This window comes from Anticarsia gemmatalis, chromosome 19 (assembly GCF_050436995.1).
Source record: "Anticarsia gemmatalis isolate Benzon Research Colony breed Stoneville strain chromosome 19, ilAntGemm2 primary, whole genome shotgun sequence".
Classification (NCBI taxonomy): Eukaryota; Metazoa; Arthropoda; class Insecta; order Lepidoptera; family Erebidae; genus Anticarsia; species Anticarsia gemmatalis.
In genome coordinates this window covers 8,850,127-8,877,984 of record NC_134763.1, presented here as the reverse complement: position 1 = coordinate 8,877,984, position 27,858 = coordinate 8,850,127, and the positions used below count along the sequence as shown (strand labels likewise).

At 37.4% G+C, this 27,858-nt stretch overlaps 1 protein-coding gene across 1 annotated transcript; it reads right to left on the bottom strand.

Moving 5' to 3' along the window:
* Positions 1-1,232: 1,232 nt before the first annotated feature.
* LOC142981007 (uncharacterized) lies at positions 1,233-27,662 on the bottom strand. Its single transcript, XM_076126655.1, has 8 exons — positions 27,346-27,662; positions 26,540-26,785; positions 20,035-20,232; positions 8,206-19,951; positions 7,845-7,968; positions 6,244-6,422; positions 4,505-4,621; positions 1,233-3,928 (listed from the first exon to the last, which is right to left on the bottom strand). Exons 1-8 carry the CDS (start codon positions 27,517-27,519, stop codon positions 3,783-3,785), a joined length of 12,930 nt encoding a protein of 4,309 aa, XP_075982770.1. The 5' UTR covers positions 27,520-27,662; the 3' UTR covers positions 1,233-3,782.
* Positions 27,663-27,858: the final 196 nt, after the last annotated feature.

The window sequence follows — 27,858 nt, the reverse complement described above, 5'->3', positions numbered from 1 at the left end:
TAAAAGCAAATAGCTGCAGTGTGTCTTCACTCAACGGTATTGCTATTTTAGGAGGCAGGCGTTTGAAATTATAATTGTTAAATAGCATGTTATGTTATGAGTAGGTAAGTGGATAATAAGCACATTAAAAGTGTATCGTAAATAAAAACAAAATGTAGGTCGTTCATAAGATTCAGTTTAATAATATTACAATTTACTTAAAAAATATTCAATTATTAATTTAGCTTATTTTCACATAATTTTTTCGCATATATTATTGGAATTAGCTTCTTTTTACTCTTCGTAATTTTTTTCGATTCGTCATCGTAACATTTCCATTCTGAATTTCGTCTGCAATGAGCTTTGTAGTGACCAATTAATGTTTCACATACTGGGGGCACGAATTCTATTATTAATAGTAAATGAAACTCAGATCCTTCTAACAAAAGAGATGTTGGTGGATCATCTATTGAAATAAATTAATTGGAATGAAATTCAAATGCAATAAGATCTCGCAAAGATATACTAAATGATTTTACACCTTCACATGTACTTCGCCGGCATTTTGTAAGTTCTTGAGCGTTAATTAACGTGTTTGCGGATTTAACAATTCACATGCTATTTAACAATTATAATTTCAAACGCCTGCCTCCTAAAATAGCAATACCGTTGAGTGAAGACACACTGCAGCTATTTGCTTTTATTATTTTATCAGGCACTTTTCATCGGGATAATTTAAATAATTGCTATATCCTTGATTTAACATATGTTTGAAGTTCCAAATAAATGAGATAAATGAAGTAAATATGTAGCAATTATTGACGCAGTACATTTCGGGAAACTCTGCATGCTTAACTTTAAACTTGGAGGTGACCAGCCAACCAAACGTCAGGATCGCTGGTCAAAAAAAATATTTTATTTCTACATATATATCCTATGTAGCAATTATTTATTATATGTAGCAAATATAAGCAATTGTGTAGCAATTTTCAAATCAACTCTCATATACCAACGCCACAGGCAACCAGCCATTCTGACGCACACAAACTACTGCTCTGTTACCGCCTCCTGTAATACAACTGCTAATCTGTGAACTTCTGCCTACCCCTCAGGTTATCATATATAGTGTCAACTTGAGGGGATAATATATAATGTATGTATGTTATTTAAACTACACACAAAAAAATAATAAAATTTATACAGTTGAATTCTTTCTGCCTATCCTTTAAATGTGTTATAATAAAACTGCCAAATTCTGTAAAACATTTTATTGCCATACATAAATATTATAATTCAAAATTTAAATACATCAAAATGTTTTTCTTACTTCACTAATATGACAAAGTATTATGCCAGTTATGAAAAATAGAATAAAATGTTTATAGTAAATAAAGATTTTTACACAATATGAGATTCAAAGCGAAACATAACACACAAAAAAGTACAACGAGATATAAATATAGAATATAAAAAAAAAGATAACAATTTAGCGTTAAGCTTCTATGAGGCACTTTACATAGAATTCTTAGCCCAATTATTTCATAATCATCATCATCAAATATGCACAAAAAAAAAAATAAACACTCGATTTCAACTGTTGGAAAGTGATAAAACAAGCTTTGATTTTCATATAAGGCACTAGTATGACAAGAATCGTATTACAGACGTAGCAGAGACTAGATAAAGGAATAGAGATTATGATAGACTGAGTACAATACAATAGTAGAAGGATATAATGATACATGCATACATACTATCAGTAACATAATATAGTCGAGGAGTAAGTTGCACTCACTGGTCAGTGATCGATCTGATGAAGGTTAGGCAACCTTAGCGCGGACATTCTATAGATAGGTGGCCGCATAGTGGTATCTGAGTTGCGAAAGTTGGTCCCGGTTCATTAAGATAAGCCGTTGTTAAGCCATTTCAAAGGCTTTCGGTTGAACAACTTTGACAACAGGCTGACCACTAACCATACGATGAATGAACTATAGACTAAAATATGCATAGACAATTAGATCCTTTTTGTAAAGAGATAAGTGGTGAAAACAAAAAAAAACATAGAAATAAAATTTGAGAAGAAACAATCAACAAATCAGGTACGAAGTAAATATCAATCTCTGGTAATGAATCTCATAGGTTACAATAATGTCAATTAATAAGGTTTATGTCTTACAATAAAATGATGTTGTACGTAGGCGCCGAATACGATAACGCTACAAATATAACGAATAGAAACACATCACAAAGCAATATTACAGTTTTTTTTTAAAGGCGTTAAATAGTGATATTGGCATTTAAAAAGAACAAGCCGAGGTTTTTGAAAGTTCTTTTTAAAAGGAAACTGTAACGAAACAGTTATTGATTCAGAAAAAAACTCTAAATGCTTATTAAAAAACTAATATTTTGAATTTCAATTTGATTTTAACGTCGTAAAGTCACAGTATTCGTCGCTCACGTTTCGAACGCAAGGTAAGTTTCTACGTTGGACTTTAGTATTATAAGTCAAATATTATATTAATTATATTGAAAAGAGGAGAGAAATAATATTACTTAAAATGTAAAATCTAGTCATATTACATAAACATATTATTATTTAAAAGCATAATTCTAGACTCACAAAAAAACCTAAATTAATTTAATGGCGTCGAAATGAACTTTTTTCAGTTAAATTACTGATAACTACAAAATTTGTTTTATTATCTTGACAAGGGCATTAAATCACTGGTCATTTGAAATTAAATGATCAGGCAAGCCGCCTGTCAGGTCAAACATAAGCCTAAAAGCATTGCCCCAGCGGTCTGCGTATAGACTTTCACAGTTAAAGGTTTGATCACGTTTATCGCCGTGATCTGACCGATTCTGTAGGACTGTTAGGGCGAAGAAACAAAACTGTGTTACATCGACGCATCACTAACATTTGCGATCCTTGACTATAATGTATCGCTATACAAATAAAGTCGTTTTCGTCGAAACAACGTAGTCTTGTGGCCTCACCCTAGGACGGTGCAATCTTTAAGGTGAATCATCGCTATAGAAGGCGGAGTGAAGCACCAGCCAAATAATGTGGACCGACTTACAAAGACTTATTAGACTTAAAAGAATTTTGTGCTTAGCCCGTGCTTCTCGGCTTCTCTAGCCTAAACTCAATTCTACGGTGAACACAGAAATCAGACAGCCCGCAGTATGGCTAGCGTCTTAGTAGCGTAAGGCGACATTGAACATTCCAATTTCATCATTAAATATATATTATAATAACAAGAGAAAATATCACACATCACTATCACATGTTTGAGCCAATACGACCAATGTTGGTGAACCGATAACATTGACATATTGGCTTCAAAGTGTGGTCATATCATACCAAACTTATATCAATAATTATATTATTTATAGCACAAATCAACAACGCTCACGTTTTTAGTAATCTTGCATTGTTTTTTATTTCATAATTTCATAGACTAATTAAACACTGAAATCTGCTGAAGCCAGTTTTGAAACCCATTTATTAGGGCTAAAAAATGTGATGTTTTAAGATGGCCACTCCGCGAACCCGCACTTGACCAGCATTGTGGATTCAAGGCATATATATGAATTAATAAAACTTAAGCCTGTTTTTAGTAAAGGCTTAATAAAGAGGACTTTAAGCGACTGCCTGTCACTAGTCGTTGTGTTGTTTCTCCATGCAGGTGAATTCACATAAATATATTTTCAACAGTAGTACAGAGTCACCCATATACATAACAATGGGTTTCAAAACTAAGTTCAGCGAATATCGATACTTACTAAAATGTCCTTACATTCTAAACGATAGCGCTGGTAGCGAGCCGGTTGACTCCACAAGTACCGTCTCCTCGGAACACGCGGAAGTAGCCCTCCTCGCCCCAACCAGTGCCCCACGAGTTCTTCACCAACCAGTACGGAATCTTCCTTGGGTAGAGCGGGTGTTCTGTAATTGTGAACGGTGGTGTTACAATATGATTAAAGAAAACTTAGTTTTGATGATATATTGAAATAGCTAAGAATGAAAAAACCACCAGATGAACAAAAAAAATGTCTCAGGCAATAAGTTTTCAGCAATCCACGCGTTTTTATACTTGACAAGAGTATACCAAAACTTATTTTATAGAATATTTGGTCATGATACTATGTAGGTACGAGTTCGTATACGTACTGCGCGTACACGAACACCAAGCGTGCACGTTAAGAAAAAAAACCATTAATTATCATGATAGAAACTTTTGGCTTTCAATTTGACATTAAGTTAGCCAGTTACCGAACTAAAAAATCAGAATCAAATCATTTATTCATTAAGGTCAATCGACACTTATGATAGTCAATGATACAGAGAGTGAATTTACCGCCAGTTCGGAAGGTATGGCCAATGAGAAGAGCTGGCAAGAAACTCCTGGCCACTCTTTTTAAACGCCAAATTGTTTTAACAGTATTATTATGTCTGGTATAAATCATTGATGATGTAATAAAATCTACAAACAAAAAAGGTGAAAAATAAATATTTTCTTACCCATAGCGCCGTATCCCACGATAAGTCCCGCATGGTCTATGTCCGTAGAGTTGCATGAAGACGTCCATGGATGAGAGATACCCTTCAGATAGAACTGCAAAACTCTGGCGTTGATACCTGGAAACCAGAATATAAAATTTGAAAACCTAACTCGAAAGATAGTTCAAGTCAACAATAAATAGCTGTTTTTAATTAAGACAGCATTAATAGACCGGTAGGGTACACAAATAGTGAGGGTTAGAAGCCTGGAGTTTGGTTACGTGTGTAGTATACGGCAACAGGCTTGCCTTCAAGTGAATCGGAGAAACGTGGGTGTATTTTAAGCAGATATAGGGTCAGTTAAATTATTTAAAACAAAAATTGCTAAGTTAGTCTTTTGAATGTTGGATGATTTAATATCTAGAATTTCAAACTATACAAGTCTCATTCCAATCCGTAAATAATTTGTATATTATTTCATAAAACCATTCGTAATGCGTCTGCCCAACGAATGGGCACAAAGCGTCATAATATATGACGCGAGTATGTCTATTAAGTTTGTTTATCGAAACCAGTTAGTTCAATCACATTTACAATCAAATGACACAAGTCGTTTTACACGCTCAATTATATTACATTAACACGGTAATATGTTGATTGCTATTGTAAATTTGATGCGTGAATAATTTATAAGTAATGAGATTTTGCGTAAGGGTCGTCGCACACGAGCCACCATACGCCACATATCGAGTGTGGTTACGTGCAGGTTGCGGGTTAACGGTGTTAACCATGGGTTCAGAGGCCAAATAAAATGTATGAAAATTATAATAAATATCCCTGTGGTATCCCACGGATACGGACGTAAACTGTACATTCGTTATAATTTGAAAAATATACAGAATGACGTAGAAATCGTTGTTGTTGATCAAGTTTGAGAAGTCACGATAAAGAAAAAAGTCTTTAATCTGTTTTAAATTGATCCGGCAAAGAAAAGACTCAATTTTAAGCACCCTCATAGGTTCTCTTTCAACAATACCCTTCAGTGTGAAATGACAATCATCGTCAGTCAATTTACTATATCAAGCAAGGAGTCATTCAAATTCACACCGTGTGTAAAAGTTAATAGCCAATAGCCATTAATTTTTATATTGTTATCGTACTAATCATAACTCTATTAATATCGTAGTTATATTTACATTATCAACAGTTTCTTTTCGATATATTTTCTAATTAATTAAAATATGTATTAGTTCCAGTAAAGATATCACTAATTACATTTTAAAGTCTTATTGTTCGACTTAAACATTGTTCTATGTTATATTTTAATTTATTACTTTAATACCATTTACTATTGCTCTTAGGCACGGTCTATCATTGGTCTTGGTTTAAATATGTTTGGGAAGGGAGCCTTAAATAAATACATTGGTCTGTGGTCTACACCTATACACGACGTGATGATTTTTGGAGTATGAGACAACGCGACAAGCAAGAGTTGCGCTCACCGGTCGGTAAACGATCTGTGGGTGAAGCAACCGTTGACGCGGTCATTCCATAGATGGGTAACCGCATAGTGCTATTTGAACTGGGCGTCTCCGTGCTTCGGAGGGCACGTAAAATGTCGGTCCCGGTTGTTTTCGATTAAGATAACAGTCGTTAAGCCACGTCAAAGGCCTTCGGGCGGCATGAACAACTTTGACACTAGGTTGACCACTAACCATACGATAAGAAGAAGAAGACAGATATGATATTTTTTTTCTTACCAATAGAAATGGGTCCATTGTGAACAAGCCACTGCGCCATCTCGGTCTCATTGGAGCTGATGTTCAACGCGCCGGTGATGTGGACCTTGAACGATGTCTCGTTCGTCAGGCACTTGTACCCTTCACCCTCGTACACGTAGTTCGATTCCAGCTCTACACCTCCTTGTTCTTCGATAGACCTGAATTACAAAAAAAGATGCATTGTAAATTCATTTGTGTTCTAGGCGGTGTATTCATCTTCCGACCACCAGGACTAGGGTTCTGTTTCCGAGTGGGCAAAGTGCTATTGGACGTTTCTATTTTTTATTGGAATATTTCTCTGTCTATATGCTATTAGTAACATGTCCGGTACATGGTAAAAGGCTCGCCCCCTATTCCAATACTCTTTAATCGGTGAAACACCGGGTGAACTTCATTCGCTTCTGCCTATACCTTCGGGTACAACTAGCGTAATGTTATGTTTGTATACTCTAATAAAAATGAAACTTCCCACACCCACTCTATAAAGAACGTGAACAGCTTCGCAAGCCCTAACTAGTCTTATAAATTTCCAACGCCAAAACCGATTCTAACTATACGTAGACAGTTAGCATACCAATAATTCTTGCACCCCGAAATTGTTTACTCACAAACCTTGAATATCCGTTTCAACAACAAACAATAACATAAAAACGTCACAACTATGATAAACATAAATAAAATTTGTGGAACACTTCAACTATTCATAGTTTCCGACCTTGGACAATGTACGACTAATAAAACATAATAATTTGTATAAAAGTTACATAATGTGCATGTATGAGATGTACTAAGTAGTTTTCATCACACATTTGGAAACTATTCGTTGAACTATAAATATGACATGCGCTATTATGAAAATTACAATACATCATTATTATTTTAATTCTCAGCAATGTATGAAATATAAATACAAGAAAGTACCAAAATATTACTCCTAACGGGTAGAGAATTTCTGTTCTGCAAATATAATAATTACGTCAATGCGATATGTATATTATTATCTGTCGCTCGTTTTATCGTACGCTTTCTGGCTAAACTGCTAAATCTGTTTATATATAACTAGCTGGCCCGCGCAACTTCGCTTGCGTCACATAAGAGAGAATGGGTTTAAATTTTCCCCGTTTTTGTAACATTTTTCACTGGTACTCTGCTCCTATTGGTAGTAGCGTGATGATATATAGCCTATAACCTTCTTCGATAAATGGACTATCTAACACTGAAAGAATTTTTCAAATCAGACCAGTAGTTCCTGAGATTAGCGCGTTCAAACAAACAAACAAACAAACTCTTCAGCTTTATAATATTAGTATAGATTAGTATAGATATCTCTTGCGTACAAGTAAAACGGCTTTTTATCCCGTTATTAGATCCCGTTCGCCCTGGGATTTCCGGGTTATGAATTAACTACATATATTACGCCGTTTCTCGGGTCTCAAACTATCTTATTGAAAAATGTCATCTAAATAAGTTCTGTAGTTCAGGCATAAAAAGGAGAGGGGCGCAAAGACAGACAGTTACTTTCGCATTTAAAATAAAATTCTTAAGTAAGGATTTTTGCTCGATAATAATAATTCACATACCTGTATGCATTTTCAGGTGTTCCACCGCTGCACCCTTCGTTCAATTTATCACAGTCCACAAGTTGCTGCTCCGAAAGCGACACCAACTGTCCTGACTGGATCTTCCACATACCCTCAATATTGCCTACAAAATAATGACCCTGCTTTATTTTTTGTATTATTCTTACCTAACTCCTTACCTTTGAATTCTTATTGCCATTATAACACTAGTAAATAAATGCGATACTTATTCGGCTTATTTGTCTGTTTAAAACACAGCGTTGCATATTTAACTAAGTGATAAAGTAGGAAAATATCTGAAGAATAGACAAACATAGAGACTAAATTTCTACAAGTATAAATCAATTGACGAATGACTTACCCGCTATACTGAAGGCCCAAGAGCTTGCACATGTGCCCTGATCCTTGACGCCGGTCACCGCATTGAATTCTCTCCAATCGAAATTCGATGGCAATTTAAAACTCGGTATATCAGCTACCTTCATTGCAGGCTGCTTACCATCACGCAAGCTCATCTTCAATCCCATATAACGGGATCTAAATTCTTTATAAGTTAAGTCAGTATAGCGCGTAACGCCGTACAAAGCCGTTCCTTTCTCATACGTGTTCAGCTCGTGGATTTTCTTAATGTTCGATTTGAATATATCAAACCTCTTCTCCATTTCGGCATGATCGTTAGTATAAGATGGATTGTACGTAGCTATAAAATCTAAGAACAAATGTTCTGCCTGTACGTGATGATATAATTCTATACTGGCACCTTCTTGGAAGTCGCAGGACACACGATAACTAGGCGGGTGGTTGGTCCACGGCCGAACCCATATATTCACACGACAGAACTTGTTAATGCCAAGATTAGGATTCAACTTGCAATTCTTTTCGTCGCTTAAGGCTGCACAATCCGTTAATCCAACTTCAACTTTCATTCTATAATGGACCCCCGCAACCGCTTGTTTTTCCAAGGAAAATATTCTCACAATTTTCTGTTTTTTTGGGTGAGGATATTTAGCTTCTATGTGCTTTAAAGCATCTTGTGCCAACTGCATAGCCATTTCGGCACTTTCAAATTCAATATGTGCTTCTAAGGGCGTCTCGTCGTCTTCGCATGACACATCTATATGTTTTCCATTCTTAATCCACAATCTTTCCCATATTTGTGCAACACAGTGCCTCCTAGGTAAATGTTCGAGAAAATCACAATTGGTTATGTTGTCGATCCACTCATACTTTAAGCACGACGTGTAGCCTACGTCGAAATCAATCGTGGTCACTCTACCTGTGGTAATTTTACTAGAATGACTGTTTATATGCAAGACCCTTTGCTTATATCTATGTGTTGAGGCCATTTCTAGTTTTTCTAAGGCTTCTATCACTAAGTCCCGTATTTGTAGACGTTGAGCAGTAGCGTTATTTGTATCCATAATAGATCGTTTGTGACGTCCAGGATCATTATAACAGAAGGCATCGATATTATTAATCGTTCTAGTTTTAGCATCTAACCAGATGAACGAGGAACAAGATTTGGAAGGTGTTGTAGTATCCACATAACATTGAAAAGGATTTTTACTCAGATCGACATCTGGCGTACAATTTGTAACGGAAACGATGAAATTTAAATTAACTGGAACATTAGCGTCGAGCGACGGAACGAGTTGCGGTTCTCCGTGGTGGACTAGCTTATAGTGATTTTCTGGCTTTTTTTCTAGTTCTAAAATGGATATTCTTAATAGTTCAGATACAGTCAATCCAGTAACGGCACTGAATTCAGCTTCATTATCATCACATACGACTGACACGTGTCTTACCACCATCTCATCATAGGGCGAAGGATATATCCTAGCTAAACATAATTTATGTGTCAGTCCCTCCATTTCTTCACAATTGTCAAGATTAACGTCAATGTGATGTCGCAGGCAATATGTCTCCGCTAGTTCAATGTACATTTTAACAACAGTCGTCTTCATAAGAACACTTGTTTGTGCGGCGTGAATAGTGACCAACTTGTATAAATTATTTGAACCCGAATTATCATTAACATTTTGCACCGCGCGATCAGCGTAGTAATATGTGTTATCTTCATCAACTTCATTATCGTCATCATCCGCTTGACCAATATCGATTTGGCGCTTCATCCGTTTCTTAGTTTTTTTCTTATCATTTTGAAGCCTTTTACAACTTACTTTAATATCTTTATCATGCCCTAACCAAGGCTGTTCTCGAATTTTAGCGATGCAATTGTACAATACACTAGGCACTTTAAATGGACAATTATCTACAGATTCTACGCGTTCATGTCTTAAACACGTGGTTGGCGAAATCGAAAATTCTATTTTTGAGAGCAACCCGTCTGCAACATGTTCATAGTATTTATAAATTCGAACAATTTTGTAGACGTTTTCCGTATTAGAAAAAGATTGATATTGTTCTAAGGCTTCTTCAGCTAGTGACTTGACTCTCAATTCTTTTTGTTGTGATTGTAGTTTTGGAGCATTAAACACTGAGACAGCATCTGTATGGTCTACTTCTTCTTCTTCATCTTTCGCATCGTCTGCGAAATCATCATCAGGTTTGTCACAAATAATATCGATTTTTTTCTTGCCGAGCCATGGTTGGTCCCACACTTCCGCATCACATTGAAGTGTTACATTAGTCACAGCTTTACATGTTAGTGCACGCGCTCTAGAAACATTGACAGAGCATTCCGTAGGAGATGCGGAGAAGTATAATTTGTATTTAATACCTGACACGACTTTCATCGTAACACGTTGTATCTCATGAAGTTTATGCAGTACCCCATTCTTTTTTGAAAATTTGCGTAAGGATTGAATAGCTAGTAGTTTGAACTCAGGTTTAGTTATATCTTGTTCTTCTTCTGTATTTTTTCTTCGATGCAGACCGTTATTAGATGTATTTGATTGCACCACTTCCCGTTTTTGTCTTAATTTTGAAAGATCAAGTTCACAAAATACTCTGTAATCTTTTGTATCTGTCATTGCATCTTGCAAAATTTCTGAATAACAGCCCACTTCACCCTCATTAAGATTATCGATGGGTGAGGCAACAAAATGGATTCTTGTAATATGAGTGCCCTGCATTTCAGTAGTAACATCGTCTACTCGAATAACTTCGTATGGTCGTAAGTTATTGGTATCTATAAGATATTTCTGGAGAGACTCTGTAGCCAACTGAAAGTATTCCGAATCATTAGGGTTCTTTTTCGTAATAGTGCTAGGGGTTTGTTCCTCAGCTAAGTTGCTATTCTGTTGGCAGGAAACTTTATATTCCTTATTATTAAGCCAAGATTGTTCCAATACTTCAGAATAACAATTTATAATATCACTCACTGTAGTGTTCATCGGTAAAACTACAAAATTCAATCTAGTTATCGAACCCGCCACCACCTGCGTCGTAACTTTAACTACACGAATCACTCTATGTGGTTCATCATTACCCGTGTCTGCCAGATACTTTTGAAGAGATTCGTTAGCTAACTGTGTGTACTTATGATCGTTGGGATCTTGTTCTTTAAGTCCTCCAGGAACTTGTCTTTTCGACCTAGAGCTTTCAATTTGACAAGACACCTTAGTGATTTCTTTCTTGTTTAACCAAGCTTGTTCCCATATTTCTGAGTTACACTTTATGCTATCACCGCTGCTGTCGTCACTAGGTGTCACAACAAAGTCGATTATAGTCCTGAGACCTGACACCACTTGAGTACTGACCTTCTCTACTCTAACAACTCTATGAGGTCGGCCGTTGCCCGTGTCGGCCAGATACTTTTGAAGAGATTCGTTTGCTAACTGTGAATATTTAGGATCGTTGGGATCTTGTTCTTTCAGTCCTCCTGCAAGTCCCCTTTTCGATCTTGAACTACCTAAAACACAAGAGACATCGATCTCTTTCTTGTTCAGCCAGGGTCGGTCCCAAACCTCGGAGTAACACCGTATGTTGTCACCGCTGGCACTGTCTGATGGCGTGGCTACAAAGTTGATTCTCGTCAAAGAGCCTTCTACAACCTGCTCTGTAACTTTTTCTACGCGCACTACTCTGTGTGGTCTCTGGGTGCCCGTATCTGCCAGATACTTCTGCAGAGATTCGTTAGCTAACTGTAAATACTCTTCTCTGTTCGGATCTGATTCTTGGATACCACCAGGAACTTGTCTTTTCGACCTTGCGTTTTTAATTTGACAAGACACCTTAGTGATTTCTTTCTTGTTTAGCCAAGCTTGTTCCCATATTTCTGAGTGACACTTTATGCTCTCCGCGCTGCTGTCGTCACTAGGTGTCACAACAAAGTCGATTATAGTCCTGACACCTGACACCACTTGAGTACTGACCTTCTCTACTCTAACAACTCTATGAGGTCGTCCGTTGCCCGTGTCTGCCAGATACTTTTGCAGAGATTCGTTAGCTAACTGTGAGTACTCAGGATCGTTGGGATCTTGTTCTTTAAGTCCTCCAGGGACTTGTCTTTTCGACCTTGAGTTTTCAATTTGACAAGACACCTTAGTGATTTCTTTCTTGTTTAACCAAGCTTGTTCCCATATTTCTGAGTTACACTTTATGCTATCACCGCTGCTGTCGTCAGTAGGTGTCACAACAAAGTCGATTATAGTCCTGACACCTGACACCACTTGAGTACTGACCTTCTCTACTCTAACAACTCTATGAGGTCGTCCGTTGCCCGTGTCTGCCAGATACTTTTGCAGAGATTCGTTAGCTAACTGTGAGTACTCAAGATCGTTGGGATCTTGTTCTTTAAGTCCTCCAGGGACTTGTCTTTTCGACCTTGTGTTTTCAATTTGACAAGACATCTTAGTGATTTCTTTCTTGTTTAACCAAGCTTGTTCCCATATTTCTGAGTTACACTTTATGCTATCACCGCTGCTGTCGTCAGAAGGTGTCACAACAAAGTCGATTATAGTCCTGAGACCAGACACCACTTGAGTACTGACTTTCTCTACTCTAACTAATCTATGAGGTCGTCCGTTGCCCGTGTCGGCCAGATACTTTTGAAGAGATTCATTAGCTAACTGTGAATACTTAGGATCTTTGGGATCTTGTTCTTTCAGTCCTCCTGCAAGTCCCCTTTTCGACCTTGAAGTACCTAAAACACAAGAGACATCGATCTCTTTCTTGTTCAGCCAGGGTCGGTCCCAAACCTCGGAGTAACACCGTATGTTGTCACCGCTGGCATTGTCTGATGGCGTGGCTACAAAGTTGATTCTCGTCAAAGAGCCTTCTACAACCTGCTCTGTAACTTTTTCTACGCGCACTACTCTGTGTGGTCTCTGGGTGCCCGTATCTGCCAGATACTTCTGCAGAGATTCATTGGCTAACTGTAAATACTCTTCTCTGTTCGGATCTGATTCTTGGATACCACCAGGTACTTGTCTTTTTATTCGAGTGGTTTCAATCTGACAAGACACCTTAGTGATTTCTTTCTTGTTTAGCCAAGCTTGTTCCCATATTTCTGAGTTACACTTTATGCTATCACCGCTGCTGTCATCAGTAGGCGTCACAACAAAGTCGATTATAGTCCTGAGACCAGACACTACTTGAGTACTGACTTTCTCCACTCTAACAACTCTATGAGGTCGGCCGTTGCCCGTGTCTGCCAGATACTTTTGAAGAGATTCATTAGCTAACTGTGAATACTTAGGATCTTTGGGATCTTGTTCTTTCAGCCCTCCTGCAAGTCCCCTTTTCGACCTTGAAGTACCTAAAACACAAGAGACATCGATCTCTTTCTTGTTCAGCCATGGTCGGTCCCAAACCTCGGAGTAACACCGTATGTTGTCACCGCTGGCATTGTCTGATGGCGTGGCTACAAAGTTGATTCTCGTCAAAGAGCCTTCTACAACCTGCTCTGTAACTTTTTCTACGCGCACTACTCTGTGTGGTCTCTGGGTGCCCGTATCTGCCAGATACTTCTGCAGAGATTCGTTAGCTAACTGTAAATACTCTTCTCTGTTCGGATCTGATTCTTGGATACCACCAGGTACTTGTCTTTTCGACCTTGTGTTTACAATTTGACAAGACACCTTAGTGATTTCTTTCTTGTTTAGCCAAGCTTGTTCCCATATTTCTGAGTTACACTTTATGTTATCACCGCTGCTGTCATCAGTAGGTGTCACAACAAAGTCGATTATAGTCCTGAGACCTGACACCACTTGAGTACTGACCTTCTCTACTCTAACAACTCTATGAGGTCGTCCGTTGCCCGTGTCTGCCAGATACTTTTGCAGAGATTCGTTAGCTAACTGTGAGTACTCAGGATCGTTGGGATCTTGTTCTTTAAGTCCTCCAGGGACTTGTCTTTTCGACCTTGAGCTTTCAATTTGACAAGACACCTTAGTGATTTCTTTCTTGTTTAGCCAAGCTTGTTCCCATATTTCTGAGTTACAGTTTATGTTATCACCGCTGCTGTCGTCAGAAGGTGTCACAACAAAGTCGATTATAGTCCTGAGACCAGACACTACTTGAGTACTGACCTTCTCTACTCTAACTAATCTATGAGGTCGTCCGTTGCCCGTGTCGGCCAGATACTTTTGCAGAGATTCGTTAGCTAACTGTGAATACTTAGGATCTTTGGGATCTTGTTCTTTCAGCCCTCCTGCAAGTCCCCTTTTCGACCTTGAAGTACCTAAAACACAAGAGACATCGATCTCTTTCTTGTTCAGCCAGGGTCGGTCCCAAACCTCGGAGTAACACCGTATGTTGTCACCGCTGGCATTGTCTGATGGCGTGGCTACAAAGTTGATTCTCGTCAAAGAGCCTTCTACAACCTGCTCTGTAACTTTTTCTACGCGCACTACTCTGTGTGGTCTCTGGGTGCCCGTATCTGCCAGATACTTCTGCAGAGATTCGTTAGCTAACTGTAAATACTCTTCTCTGTTCGGATCTGATTCTTGGATACCACCAGGTACTTGTCTTTTCGACCTTGTGTTTTCAATTTGACAAGACACCTTAGTGATTTCTTTCTTGTTTAGCCAAGCTTGTTCCCATATTTCTGAGTGACACTTTATGCTCTCCGCGCTGCTGTCGTCACTAGGTGTCACAACAAAGTCGATTATAGTCCTGACACCTGACACCACTTGAGTACTGACCTTCTCTACTCTAACAACTCTATGAGGTCGTCCGTTGCCCGTGTCTGCCAGATACTTTTGCAGAGATTCGTTAGCTAACTGTGAGTACTCAGGATCGTTGGGATCTTGTTCTTTAAGTCCTCCAGGGACTTGTCTTTTCGACCTTGAGCTTTCAATTTGACAAGACACCTTAGTGATTTCTTTCTTGTTTAGCCAAGCTTGTTCCCATATTTCTGAGTTACAGTTTATGTTATCACCGCTGCTGTCGTCAGAAGGTGTCACAACAAAGTCGATTATAGTCCTGAGACCAGACACTACTTGAGTACTGACCTTCTCTACTCTAACTAATCTATGAGGTCGTCCGTTGCCCGTGTCGGCCAGATACTTTTGCAGAGATTCGTTAGCTAACTGTGAATACTTAGGATCTTTGGGATCTTGTTCTTTCAGCCCTCCTGCAAGTCCCCTTTTCGACCTTGAAGTACCTAAAACACAAGAGACATCGATCTCTTTCTTGTTCAGCCAGGGTCGGTCCCAAACCTCGGAGTAACACCGTATGTTGTCACCGCTGGCATTGTCTGATGGCGTGGCTACAAAGTTGATTCTCGTCAGAAAGCCTTCTACAACCTGCTCTGTAACTTTTTCTACGCGCACTACTCTGTGTGGTCTCTGGGTGCCCGTATCCGCTAGATACTTCTGCAGAGATTCGTTAGCTAACTGTAAATACTCTTCTCTGTTCGGATCTGATTCTTGGATACCACCAGGTACTTGTCTTTTCGACCTTGTGTTTACAATTTGACAAGACACCTTAGTGATTTCTTTCTTGTTTAGCCAAGCTTGTTCCCAAATTTCTGAATTACACTTTATGTTATCACCGCTGCTGTCGTCAGTAGGTGTCACAACAAAGTCGATTATAGTCCTGAGACCTGACACCACTTGAGTACTGACCTTCTCTACTCTAACAACTCTATGAGATCGTCCGTTGCCCGTGTCGGCCAGATACTTTTGCAGAGATTCGTTAGCTAACTGTGTGTACTTATGATCGTTGGGATCTTGTTCTTTCAGTCCTCCAGGAACTTGTCTTTTCGACCTTGCGTTTTCAATTTGACAAGACACCTTAGTGATTTCTTTCTTGTTTAGCCAAGCTTGTTCCCATATTTCTGAGTTACACTTTATGTTATCACCGCTGCTGTCGTCAGTAGGCGTCACAACAAAGTCGATTATAGTCCTGAGACCAGACACTACTTGAGTACTGACTTTCTCCACTCTAACAACTCTATGAGGTCGGCCGTTGCCCGTGTCTGCCAGATACTTTTGAAGAGATTCATTAGCTAACTGTGAATACTTAGGATCTTTGGGATCTTGTTCTTTCAGCCCTCCTGCAAGTCCCCTTTTCGACCTTGAAGTACCTAAAACACAAGAGACATCGATCTCTTTCTTGTTCAACCAAGGTCGGTCCCAAACCTCGGAGTAACACCGTATGTTGTCACCGCTGGCATTGTCTGATGGCGTGGCTACAAAGTTGATTCTCGTCAGAAAGCCTTCTACAACCTGCTCTGTAACTTTTTCTACGCGCACTACTCTGTGTGGTCTCTGGGTGCCCGTATCTGCCAGATACTTCTGCAGAGATTCGTTAGCTAACTGTAAATACTCTTCTCTGTTCGGATCTGATTCTTGGATACCACCAGGAACTTGTCTTTTTATTCGAGTGGTTTCAATCTGACAAGACACCTTAGTGATTTCTTTCTTGTTTAGCCAAGCTTGTTCCCATATTTCTGAGTTACACTTTATGTTATCACCGCTGCTGTCATCAGTAGGCGTCACAACAAAGTCGATTATAGTCCTGAGACCAGACACTACTTGAGTACTGACTTTCTCTACTCTAACAACTCTATGAGGTCGGCCGTTGCCTGTGTCTGCCAGATACTTTTGCAGAGATTCGCTAGCTAACTGTGAATACTTAGGATCGTTGGGATCTTGTTCTTTAAGTCCTCCAGGGACTTGTCTTTTCGACCTTGAGTTTTCAATTTGGCAAGACACCTTAGTGATTTCTTTCTTGTTTAACCAAGCTTGTTCCCATATTTCTGAGTTACACTTTATGCTATCACCGCTGCTGTCGTCACTAGGTGTCACAACAAAGTCGATTATAGTCCTGAGACCTGACACTACTTGAGTACTGACCTTCTCTACTCTAACTAATCTATGAGGTCGTCCGTTGCCCGTGTCGGCCAGATACTTTTGAAGAGATTCGTTGGCTAACTGTGAATACTTAGGATCTTTGGGATCTTGTTCTTTCAGCCCTCCTGCAAGTCCCCTTTTCGACCTTGAAGTACCTAAAACACAAGAGACATCGATCTCTTTCTTGTTCAGCCATGGTCGGTCCCAAACCTCGGAGTAACACCGTATGTTGTCACCGCTGGCATCGTCTGATGGCGTGGCTACAAAGTTGATTCTCGTCAAAGAGCCTTCTACAACCTGCTCTGTAACTTTTTCTACGCGCACTACTCTGTGTGGTCTCTGGGTGCCCGTATCCGCTAGATATTTCTGCAGAGATTCATTGGCTAACTGTAAATACTCTTCTCTGTTCGGATCTGATTCTTGGATACCACCAGGTACTTGTCTTTTTATTCGAGTGGTTTCAATCTGACAAGACACCTTAGTGATTTCTTTCTTGTTTAGCCAAGCTTGTTCCCATATTTCTGAGTTACACGTTATGCTATCACCGCTGCTGTCATCAGTAGGCGTCACAACAAAGTCGATTATAGTCCTGAGACCTGACACCACTTGAGTACTGACCTTCTCTACTCTAACAACTCTATGAGGTCGGCCGTTGCCCGTGTCGGCCAGATACTTTTGCAGAGATTCGCTAGCTAACTGTGAATACTTAGGATCGTTGGGATCTTGTTCTTTCAGTCCTCCAGGAACTTGTCTTTTCGATCTTGGGTTTTCAATTTGGCAAGACACTTTAGTGATCTCTTTTTTCTTAATCCAGGGTTGTTCCCATATTTCTGAGTTACACTTTATGCTATCACCGCTGCTGTCGTCAGTAGGTGTCACAACAAAGTCGATTATAGTCCTGAGACCTGACACCACTTGAGTACTGACCTTCTCTACTCTAACAACTCTATGAGGTCGTCCGTTTCCCGTATCTGCCAGATACTTTTGCAGAGATTCATGAGCTAACTGAGTATATTTTTCATCTTTAGGATCTTGAACCTGTGATTCACCTACAGCTTCAGATTTTGACCGTAAATTATGTTCTGCACCTAGTTGCCGTTTTACCCTACGTGACTCTATATCTAAGGCTCTCTTTTTTCTAATATTTTCTACAAAATGACTCGTATCATTATCACAAGAGACTTCCATCTGCTTGCCATCCACAATCCATGACCTATCCCAAATTTGTGCTTTGCAATTTCGAAGGCGTTCATTTTTCAGTAATTCGCATTTAGTTGATTGAATTTTCATATCGCTATCATCTGTGCAATTAGTAAAACCGACTTCAAATTCTATTTTAGTCAGTAATCCAGCAATTATTTGAGTGGAAATTTTGCTGACGTTTACTATCTTCTGCTTATTTTTCCTGTTAGATTGCACTTCTAACGCCTGTAATGCTTCTTGTAAGATGTCATTGAGTTTCGGGTCGTCGACAGTAATGTTTCGCATTGTTTGTTTAAATTTAGATATTGTCATATCTACCGGACGTTCAGTGCACGTATACATAATTTTTTTCTCCTTAAGAGAATGCTTTTCGTGAACTATTACCTCACATATGTTTGATCCATATTTTTCTAGAACAGAGCAATTGGTTCTTAAAACCAAGGGCACACTCTTACTACAATTCATATGATTAACGATTAACGAAATTTTTGTTAGTCTGCCAGGCACGGTACGAGTATTGGCAGACACAATCTTTTTTATTTTTAGAGCATGGGGATCCTTTGATTCGGATTCCATTTTTCTTATGATTTCTTTAGTGAGTCGTAGTAACACAGGATCATCTAACGGGACTTCTTTAATTTTGTCGAGTGCATCCATTTCTTTGGTATCTATATAGCAAAAAGTATTCAACATTTGTGGGTTCTTTCTTTCTGTACTGTCAATAACAGCATTACAAATTTTAGTTTCCGTTTCTTTGGACTCGCAGTTGGCCGTGTCACACGGTATTACAATCTGTGCTTGAATATAAATAAAGCGCTTATCATTGTCGTATTCTTCTTCAGCTTTAATTACGTTTTTCACAGCCCTATTTTTTACTTCGATGTCCATTTCATTAAGATAATCTACCATAGCTTGTGCCATTTCGTAAACAAACTTTGCATTTTCGATGCTCTTTTTAATATCCTGATATTCCTCTGTAAGTGACAATATTCTTAGATCGTAATCATAGCTTCTTCTTGCTCTAACATTGACTTCTTCTGTCTGAGGTCTCGGTTTATAACCAGAAAAGTTAAAAAAATCTAGCATGTCATCGATAGCTTTCTTTTTATCTTGACTCAAATTACTTGGTTCAGATTTACTAGATTCAGGAAGAGAGTTTTCACTGTGTTGTTGGACTGATTCAACTTTGTTTACGTGATCTTTACTTATTACATTATTATCTGTTGGTGACGAATCTTCTTTATTGGGTTCTGAATATACTGTCGATTGGTCATATGGAATTATTTGTTCTTCTATAGCTTTTATTTCATCAACTGTTAATTTTTTTTCTTGGTTTGGCAAAGCTTCGACATTCTCGATTTGTACAACTTTTACGTCATCGTTATTCAAAGATGTTGCATTATGGTTATGGGTATCGATAGGTTCGGGCAAAACTTCACCGTTATCACCAAATATCCATTCTTCTGTGCAATTGTTAGCTAAGATAGCTCTATATTTACCACCGCTAGGTAAAGTCTCCCAAGGCTTTACTAAAACTGTGATCCTACATACTTTGGCGGAAATACAGTTATCGGGCTCAGCTTCTGTACAGTTGTCGAAATTAACGGACAGTGTTAAAATGTATCGGACACCGTTTACGACCTGTAAATAATATTTGGGATATATTTTCATGAACTACAGGAACTAAGCGGCCCTAGAACAAATTAAAATAAATGTTGACTTACTTGAACTTGTCTCTCGACATCTATGACTGAGTCAAGGGTGTGTTTCACGGTCGGTTCGTGGAGGTCTAGATGTCTGATCCCCAGCCCAGCGAGGTCACTAACTCCCGGAGCCTGTGGATTAACGTGTGACGCGCATCCTATACACGGTGCACTCGGTTGGTCTCGGGGTATCGCTATAAACTGCTCACCAGATGTTATCTATAACAATAACTATTATCTAACACATGTTTATGTGCGTAGTACTCGTAAAGGGCGGTCCTGTATGACAACATGTATGGATGTGAGTGAGGCAAAGGAAGTTTGTAAGGTACGTACCAAGTTGCCTTCTTTGATCTCTGCCTCCCCTTATGGAAAAAAGGCGTTATATTATGTATGTATTTTTCTAAAGTTGGTAAAATAAAAGGTACGTAACAACCGCGAATTGAATCAAAAAGTGCTTAATACATTTTCACTGTGTGACCACTGCACCGCACCAGTAAATATTGCTGTGCTATGCTAAACATCGCTAATAAACCTATATTCTGAAGCATCCTTAGTAAGATTTCTCCTCGAATTCAGCCTCGCTGACTTGCCCATCTTATCAATGACACCGCTAGAACAAGGCTCTAGAAGACGATGTGTGACCGGGATCGGGATATAATATTTTTTACATAGTATTGGTATGAATGTCAGGGCGGCGACGAGAAAGTCCGACTGTATGGTGACCGTATGGTAAGACATAACAGACGACCGACGGTACCAGAAATCCTGGGGAAACACTTTACTCAGCAGTGAGACACGAAACAAGGTAATAAAAAAATCGAATGTCTAAGTTATTTATTAACATATTGGTTCAATAGACGTCCAGTATTATCTGTAACAGTTCATTCATTATTTACGTTAAAAGGCCAATCGCGTATTCGATGCTAATAACACGAATCTCGTGATAACACAAAAGCGGTTAGCATCTTCGCTGCACCAAGGTCGGTGTAATTTGGTGGGAAAACCGACAAATTCATAAAAAATGTTTTTAAATAACATCTAAAGAAAACTTTTAAAAAAGCAAGAGTAAGAAAAAAATTTAAAAAATATTATGATTCTTTTTTGAAGCGATGTTAGAACAAAGGACGTACTTCGTTAAGTCTGTTATAAAGAAATCGGAATCAGCTGAGCAAGAGTCTTTTCCCGGAGTATTGGAAGGGTGATGACTTCGAGTAGTTAAACCATTAAGTTGATAAGTACAGAGGCAACTATGCATCCCTTAAAGAACTCCTAAGCATGCAAGGTAACATCACGATGTTCCTTCACCATTAGAACAAGTTCTAATTATTACTTCACAAATAATCTTAGAATAATAAAGACAAATATTTGTGCGATCCACAAATAGTTGTTTCGGGTCTGGTACATTGTCCGTTGTTTTTATGTTCGTAAAAGTCCCCGCAACACAGGAGAAATTCTTAGTACGGGAGTAGTCTTTTAGAAAATATAAAATTAATAATATAAAGGTTTAAAATACGATAGCTTAGACATATTTTTACTGATGACTGTAGGTACCGTGCAATGAATACAATGTGACTGAGTCACAAATATTATATTTACAAATGAACACGCCGGTCAACCCACTACCCAATAAGTAATCGCGATCGTAATACTGAATGTACCAACTTCTTTAAAAGGTATGTTTACATCAGCCTTTGTTAACAAGATAGACAATATTATATAGTAAACTTAACTAACTAATAAATATTTGTACTAAACCTAACTTAGTTTATCAATAAAGTAAAATCTGAAGGAATTTTGGTCCCACCTTCCGCCCTCTGTACCTTTGTGCAAAATTATTATGCAACTATTTACAACGAAATCTCCATAAGTTTGTATCTAATGCGAGATATAAATTTCCGCGAAATTAATGCATGCCTGTCGTTAAGGAAAAGATCATAACAAAATGTAGTAATCTTTTTCTATAAGAATATTTATCGTGAAACACATTTCTAGGACATTGCGACACACATAATATATTTGAGTAGGTATTAATCTGCCCAGCCGGGTGGTAAAATCGAATTATAAGAATAGAAATATGTAGAAGAATGATCGGTAAAAATTCTGCTCGATATCGCCGCAGAAACTGCCCGTTCGGCACAAGTCGAACAGTAGAAGTGCCATAATTTCATCGAGTCGGTTTTGTTGTTTAATAAATACTGCCGAACCGAAGATACCGACCCGAATATGTGTGTAGTCTTACCCTAATCTGAAATTGAGTCACAAATAATTTTACTCAATGGGGAACTGCTTTGAGGGGAACTGACTTATAGTCTTATAGTCAGTACAAGATCTTGGGTTCTCCCAGATTAGAGTGTAGTTGGGTTTTTCATTCGGTAACCTTTTATGAACGTTTATCATCTCCCCAATTGTAGGAAGCAGAGTCGCTTGCTTGTGTAATAAAAATAATTTAACATATGAGACATGGGAACATTTCTCCTGCAGACTATTTAGTTGTGAATTTTTTTTATTGAGGATATCCTATAACGATTCTGAATTGATAAAGAAGTATTTTACAGTCTGATAAAAAACGTCAAAATAAAAGGGATTGTACAACGAGGTGGTTACAAACGTATAGCTTTGGTAACTGCTTACGTTGGGAGAATTGTTGACAACCATTTGATGGCCAGTAGCAACTATGCTGTACATCGTTAGTTTCCTAAGCACTCATTGTGAACTCAGATACACAATACTACCTAATATAAAAAGTAGTAACATGAATTTTAGTAAAATCCATACTAATATTATAAATGTGAAAGTAACTCTGTCTGTCTGTCTGTTATTCAATCACGCCTGAACTACTGAATCAATTTGCATGAAATTTGGTATGGAGATATTCTGATAACCGAGAAAGGACATAGGCTACTTTTTACCCCGGGAAAATGACGCATTCCCATGGGAAAATTCAGGTGGCGGTAAAAGCTAGTGATTAATAAGTAACGGATGAGTGGTCGAAATAAGATGCACATCTGCAAAACAGTTTGATGTTTCATGGCAGGATATTAGTGTCATAATTTTATCATTACAATTTTTATCGATGTGCTCAGAACAGGAAAGTCTGAGCAGATGCAAGATTAGACTATTGACGTCAAAAATATAGCTGATTCGAGTTTAGATGGGGAGTAATAGTTTCTGTTGTTCAACGTCGATTGTATCAACGTTATTCTACCTGATTAAAAAGGTGCAATGCAGGATTTTTTTTTAACTTTACCTCTAAAACGGGACTGCAAGGGACTTTTGTAGAAGCTTACTGACATTAGGCCTCCTGGATAATACAGAATTAGTGATTTCATCTTAAACATTCACACTGGTGAAATTCAAACTGGCAGAAGCCAGTGTCTGTGCATCTAACCAACAGATAACATTAACACAATCAAGATTGTTTGCTAACAATTGCGCACGCGCAGGTGGTTTTCACAACGACCATACATTTTCCGCATCGCGACGTTCTATGTTATAATAATTGTTTTTTTTTTTCATATAAGAGCCGCCGATTTATTTTGTTGAATAAGAAATACTGCATCTGACATATTTATACGTTACTTTAAGAACATGTTGTCTATGAAACCACTACCAAAACAGCGAATAATTTTTCGAAAGGAAAGCTTTAGGGTCAGATGGATTAAATGACAGAAAATGTATGAAAATATCAGTGATATTTCACTTGTATACTTCTTACACAGAAGTGGTAAAACCAAAAATATTATTCTGGAACGATATAGGTAACTGGATTGTGGGGGTCCGATATGCAGTCGCTCAATATAAAATTCTGCATCTGGTTAGACTGGAAGCCAACTCCACTATAGGTACTTGGGAGAAAGGCAAATGGCAATATTATAGTTAAGTAATTTTTAGAATCAACGAATAAATGTAAAATTTCCTGACTGTCTTTGTACAAAAATAAGTTGAAGCGAGAAACCGGTAAATTACATTACGTAGGTACCTAGGTATAATACATGTTAACGTTATAGAAGGTCACTTGTTCTCATATGCATGCTGGATTCTACGCGAGCATTATTTTATCAATTTACTCGCCCCGATTTCGCCCGGTTTACATATATCGTAACAAATTATACACTACAACCTTCCTTAAGAATTATCCTATTAGTTAAAACAACATATTCAGCCGATTCTGACTTTGTTGCAGACAGACGCGGCGAGGGAATTATTTAATTATATTGTTAAAATTATAATGAATTCATTTAGGCAGGTACCTAACACCGTCCAGTTTTACCTAGGTAGGTATTTCAAATTATATATAAATTCTGTGTTTACATTACGTCGTCATGATCTCACAATGATTCCTGGAACTTGTTAGTGGTTTAGTCTTTGAGAAAGACGCACTAACTCTGTCTCAGGTTGTGAATTGTGATCTCACCGACTATAATACTCAACACGTCATAATTACTTCTGTCACGTTACAATGTCCCGCGCAGGTTTACTCGCGAGCAATACATATTCTACGAACGAGATTATTCTGATGGACTTACTGACTTGGTTACTTGGTTGTGAGAGTAAGGGACTAGATAGTGTACCTGTGTATTGTGCACACACTTCGACACTATAAACCAAGTCCTGTACCTTTGGCCAGTTTAAATGAAACTGACCGCTGTTGCCGGATACCGGCTAGTGCAATATTATTAGTAATACGGTAATTCTGCCGCAAAAGAGTGGTGATTTTTGACTTGATTGAGATATTTTTTTATCCCTAGCAATTGCTTATATCTCAAAGGACATGCAACTACGGTTGAAAAGCTAGTTCTAAATAGAAGTAAGTCGATAGCACGTCCGGATATTATCGCTTTATTTGAATTGGTCGAGCCGTTCCTGACATTAATACGTTCAAACAGACAAATACTATTATTTATATTATTAGCATAGTATAATGCCTTCACAGATTGCTTTGGTTCCCACGGTTTATTATTTATTCTAGTGTTTTTAATTATCTCCTCGCTTGGTAGTAGTAATAAATATTTTACAAGTTTAATTATTTATAGAGCATGTCGCTCTATGACCTACGTCATTAACTCACGAATTTATTACCTATGATATAGTGAACCATTTATATTATAACCAATTTCATACATAACGTTTTGTTCTCTTCCAATAAATTTTAAATTCCTTTGTAACATTAGAAATCGTATGGGGATTATAAGTACAAGTGCCAAAAAAAACGACACGTATTTTTTGGTGAGAGTTGACAGAAAGTTTGGAGAAAACTTTTGTAAGGCAATCCGCCAGAATAAATAAATTTCTAAATGCTAATGGTCAACAAAATATTCGTGAGACGTAGTCCTATTTCTCAAATTACATTTATTTAATGTATTTTTAATTTTTTTACTATAGGTAGGTAATTCATAAACATTTTTCATGGCATTTTTTCGTAAAGTGTTCGTATTTATAATTTCGATACTTCTATTTCTATAAAATCATCAACGTGCAAACCGAATCAAATGACGTAGAAAGGTCTTCAATAGTAAAATCGTCAGTCAGTGATTTTTATTAATTCCTTGCTTGAATGTGTCTAGATATATGAATCAACTGACACCTATGACCTAAGCAACCTTATTGACGCAAAGGAAAAGAAATGATTAACTGAATCTGACTGTACGCATTTGTAGTTCAACCAATAAAATGCGGCATACGTGTTCCTAGTCCACTAATTTATATTTATACTTTCATGAATGACAAAAAATGTACTATGATTCACAGATTATCTACACAAGTAAGATAAAATTGCGCAACACTTTTTAGATTGTTTCTTCATGCGCTAAAAAATGTTGCAAATATAGTATATATTTAAATGAAATAAACAGAGCAATCCTTGACACATAAATACGATTCTAGGTCACCCAGACCTCATTTAAACTTAGCGTACACTGACTTGATAAAGGGTTATCATAACGTTACCTTTGTGGTTTATGTCTTGCACTAATAATTGTTGCGATTTAATTCAAATTGTTAATAATTTTAGTAACAAAATTATATAAATAAACTAATGCCATATACATTTCGTCCAAATTTGTTAAGTTTACGACAAATGTGGATATAGTACGTAACCTTTGCGAGTTCCTTGCCATTTCTTCTCAAGAGCAATCAGCATTTCCGAAAGTCTCGAAAATTGAATTTTAGTGCCAAAATAATAGTTGAACACCACAATTAAATTATATGTAGTTACTTGCGCATCCTCTAGTTTAATTATTTATCACAACTTAATTATTTATAACATTATAAAATTATGGAAACCTAAATCATTATAGGTGAAGTCCCCTAACAATATGACACATCTTTTAACCAATATGTCCTAATTAAAACGAAGAATTATACCAAACCTAAATATAGAGACTTATAACCATGAACTTAACTATAAGGAAAATTACAGGCTGACCCAAAATACTATTTGCCAAGAAATTATAATTGTACTGCACTTGTTTAAACACACAAAAGTTGCCGTTTTACAAGGTTATTGGTAGTAATTGGTACTTACCGCAGTGTCTGCTTGTACTTCATTATCAAGTTTTACAGGTCCTCTCTCTAATAGAGCTTCAGCAGACTCAGCACTGGTGTTCTCGTCATCAGCAAGTTCCACGGGTAGGGGACCGCAATCAATAATGTTGTTCACTAGAGCGATACCCCCTTCCTCCATGTCATGTATCGTCGCTGAACATTTCATCGGTTTCGGTCCATTGTCTTCAACTTTGAATGTTACTTCTATTTGGTAGGTTGTTTGGTCCTAAAATAAAATGTTTTAAAGGAAGAGTTTTAAATTGTTACCCATTAGAAATTATGGCAACTGATTTTAATTTGATTTCCTAATTTTAGATTTGGTTTCATATATCTAATATTTCGGATTCAAGTACCCTCACAAAATATGGATTATTACATTAATGATAAATAAACAAAACAGGTTACACTTTAAAATTGAATAATTATGTTTATTTTTGTAGCAGGGAGTTAATTTACCTACCTAATTTCCATCTAATTTAAATTTGCATAATTAAATCGGCATAAAACGCATTATTGGTAGGAAAATGATAATAGAAAAATTATTACCTACCTACATAAAAATATAAGTTTTTTTTCAAGGTTTATTTATGCTAATCGTAAGAAAATAACAATATTAGATAACAGGATTTAACCGCGTAAAACAAATCGTATTTTAAACAACGATAACTTATGATAGTACCAAAGGTCTTGGCCATCGATAACCCCCACTCATCTCATACGAAATTATATTCGACACTTAATAATATTGCAAAACGTAATAAAAAATACTAAATAAATTTAACTTACCTCCTGAATTATACTCTGAAGTACTCCATCACTGGCCGTATTTACTTTACTAGGCCAATGATTATAATATTCTATGAAATTAGACAACAACTTTGCTTTTTTTTCTTCAGATACTTCGCACAAACTTATACAAAATAAGCACGAAAATATTAAAAAAGTTCTATAGTTATTCATGATGCAATCTTCAATTCACCATCGTAGCCGAACACAATGTGAGTGATTTGAAAAGGATTTGAACAATAAAGTTGAAGGCGACACGGATTACTATTTATTTGTTTACAAAGTATCACACATGAATCAGAGAGAGAATACGACAAACTTTTATTTGTTGACAGTTGCTGACAGACAGTGTTGTAACACTTCACCTAATAAGTCGATATCGAGTAATACTTCCGGTTAACATAATATGCTGACAACCTTATTAATAAACGTCGTGTAAGCTTTGATAACTTACACAATGTTTTGTTTATTTCACTCATATTATACGTTTCATAATTGCCTTAAAATAACGGA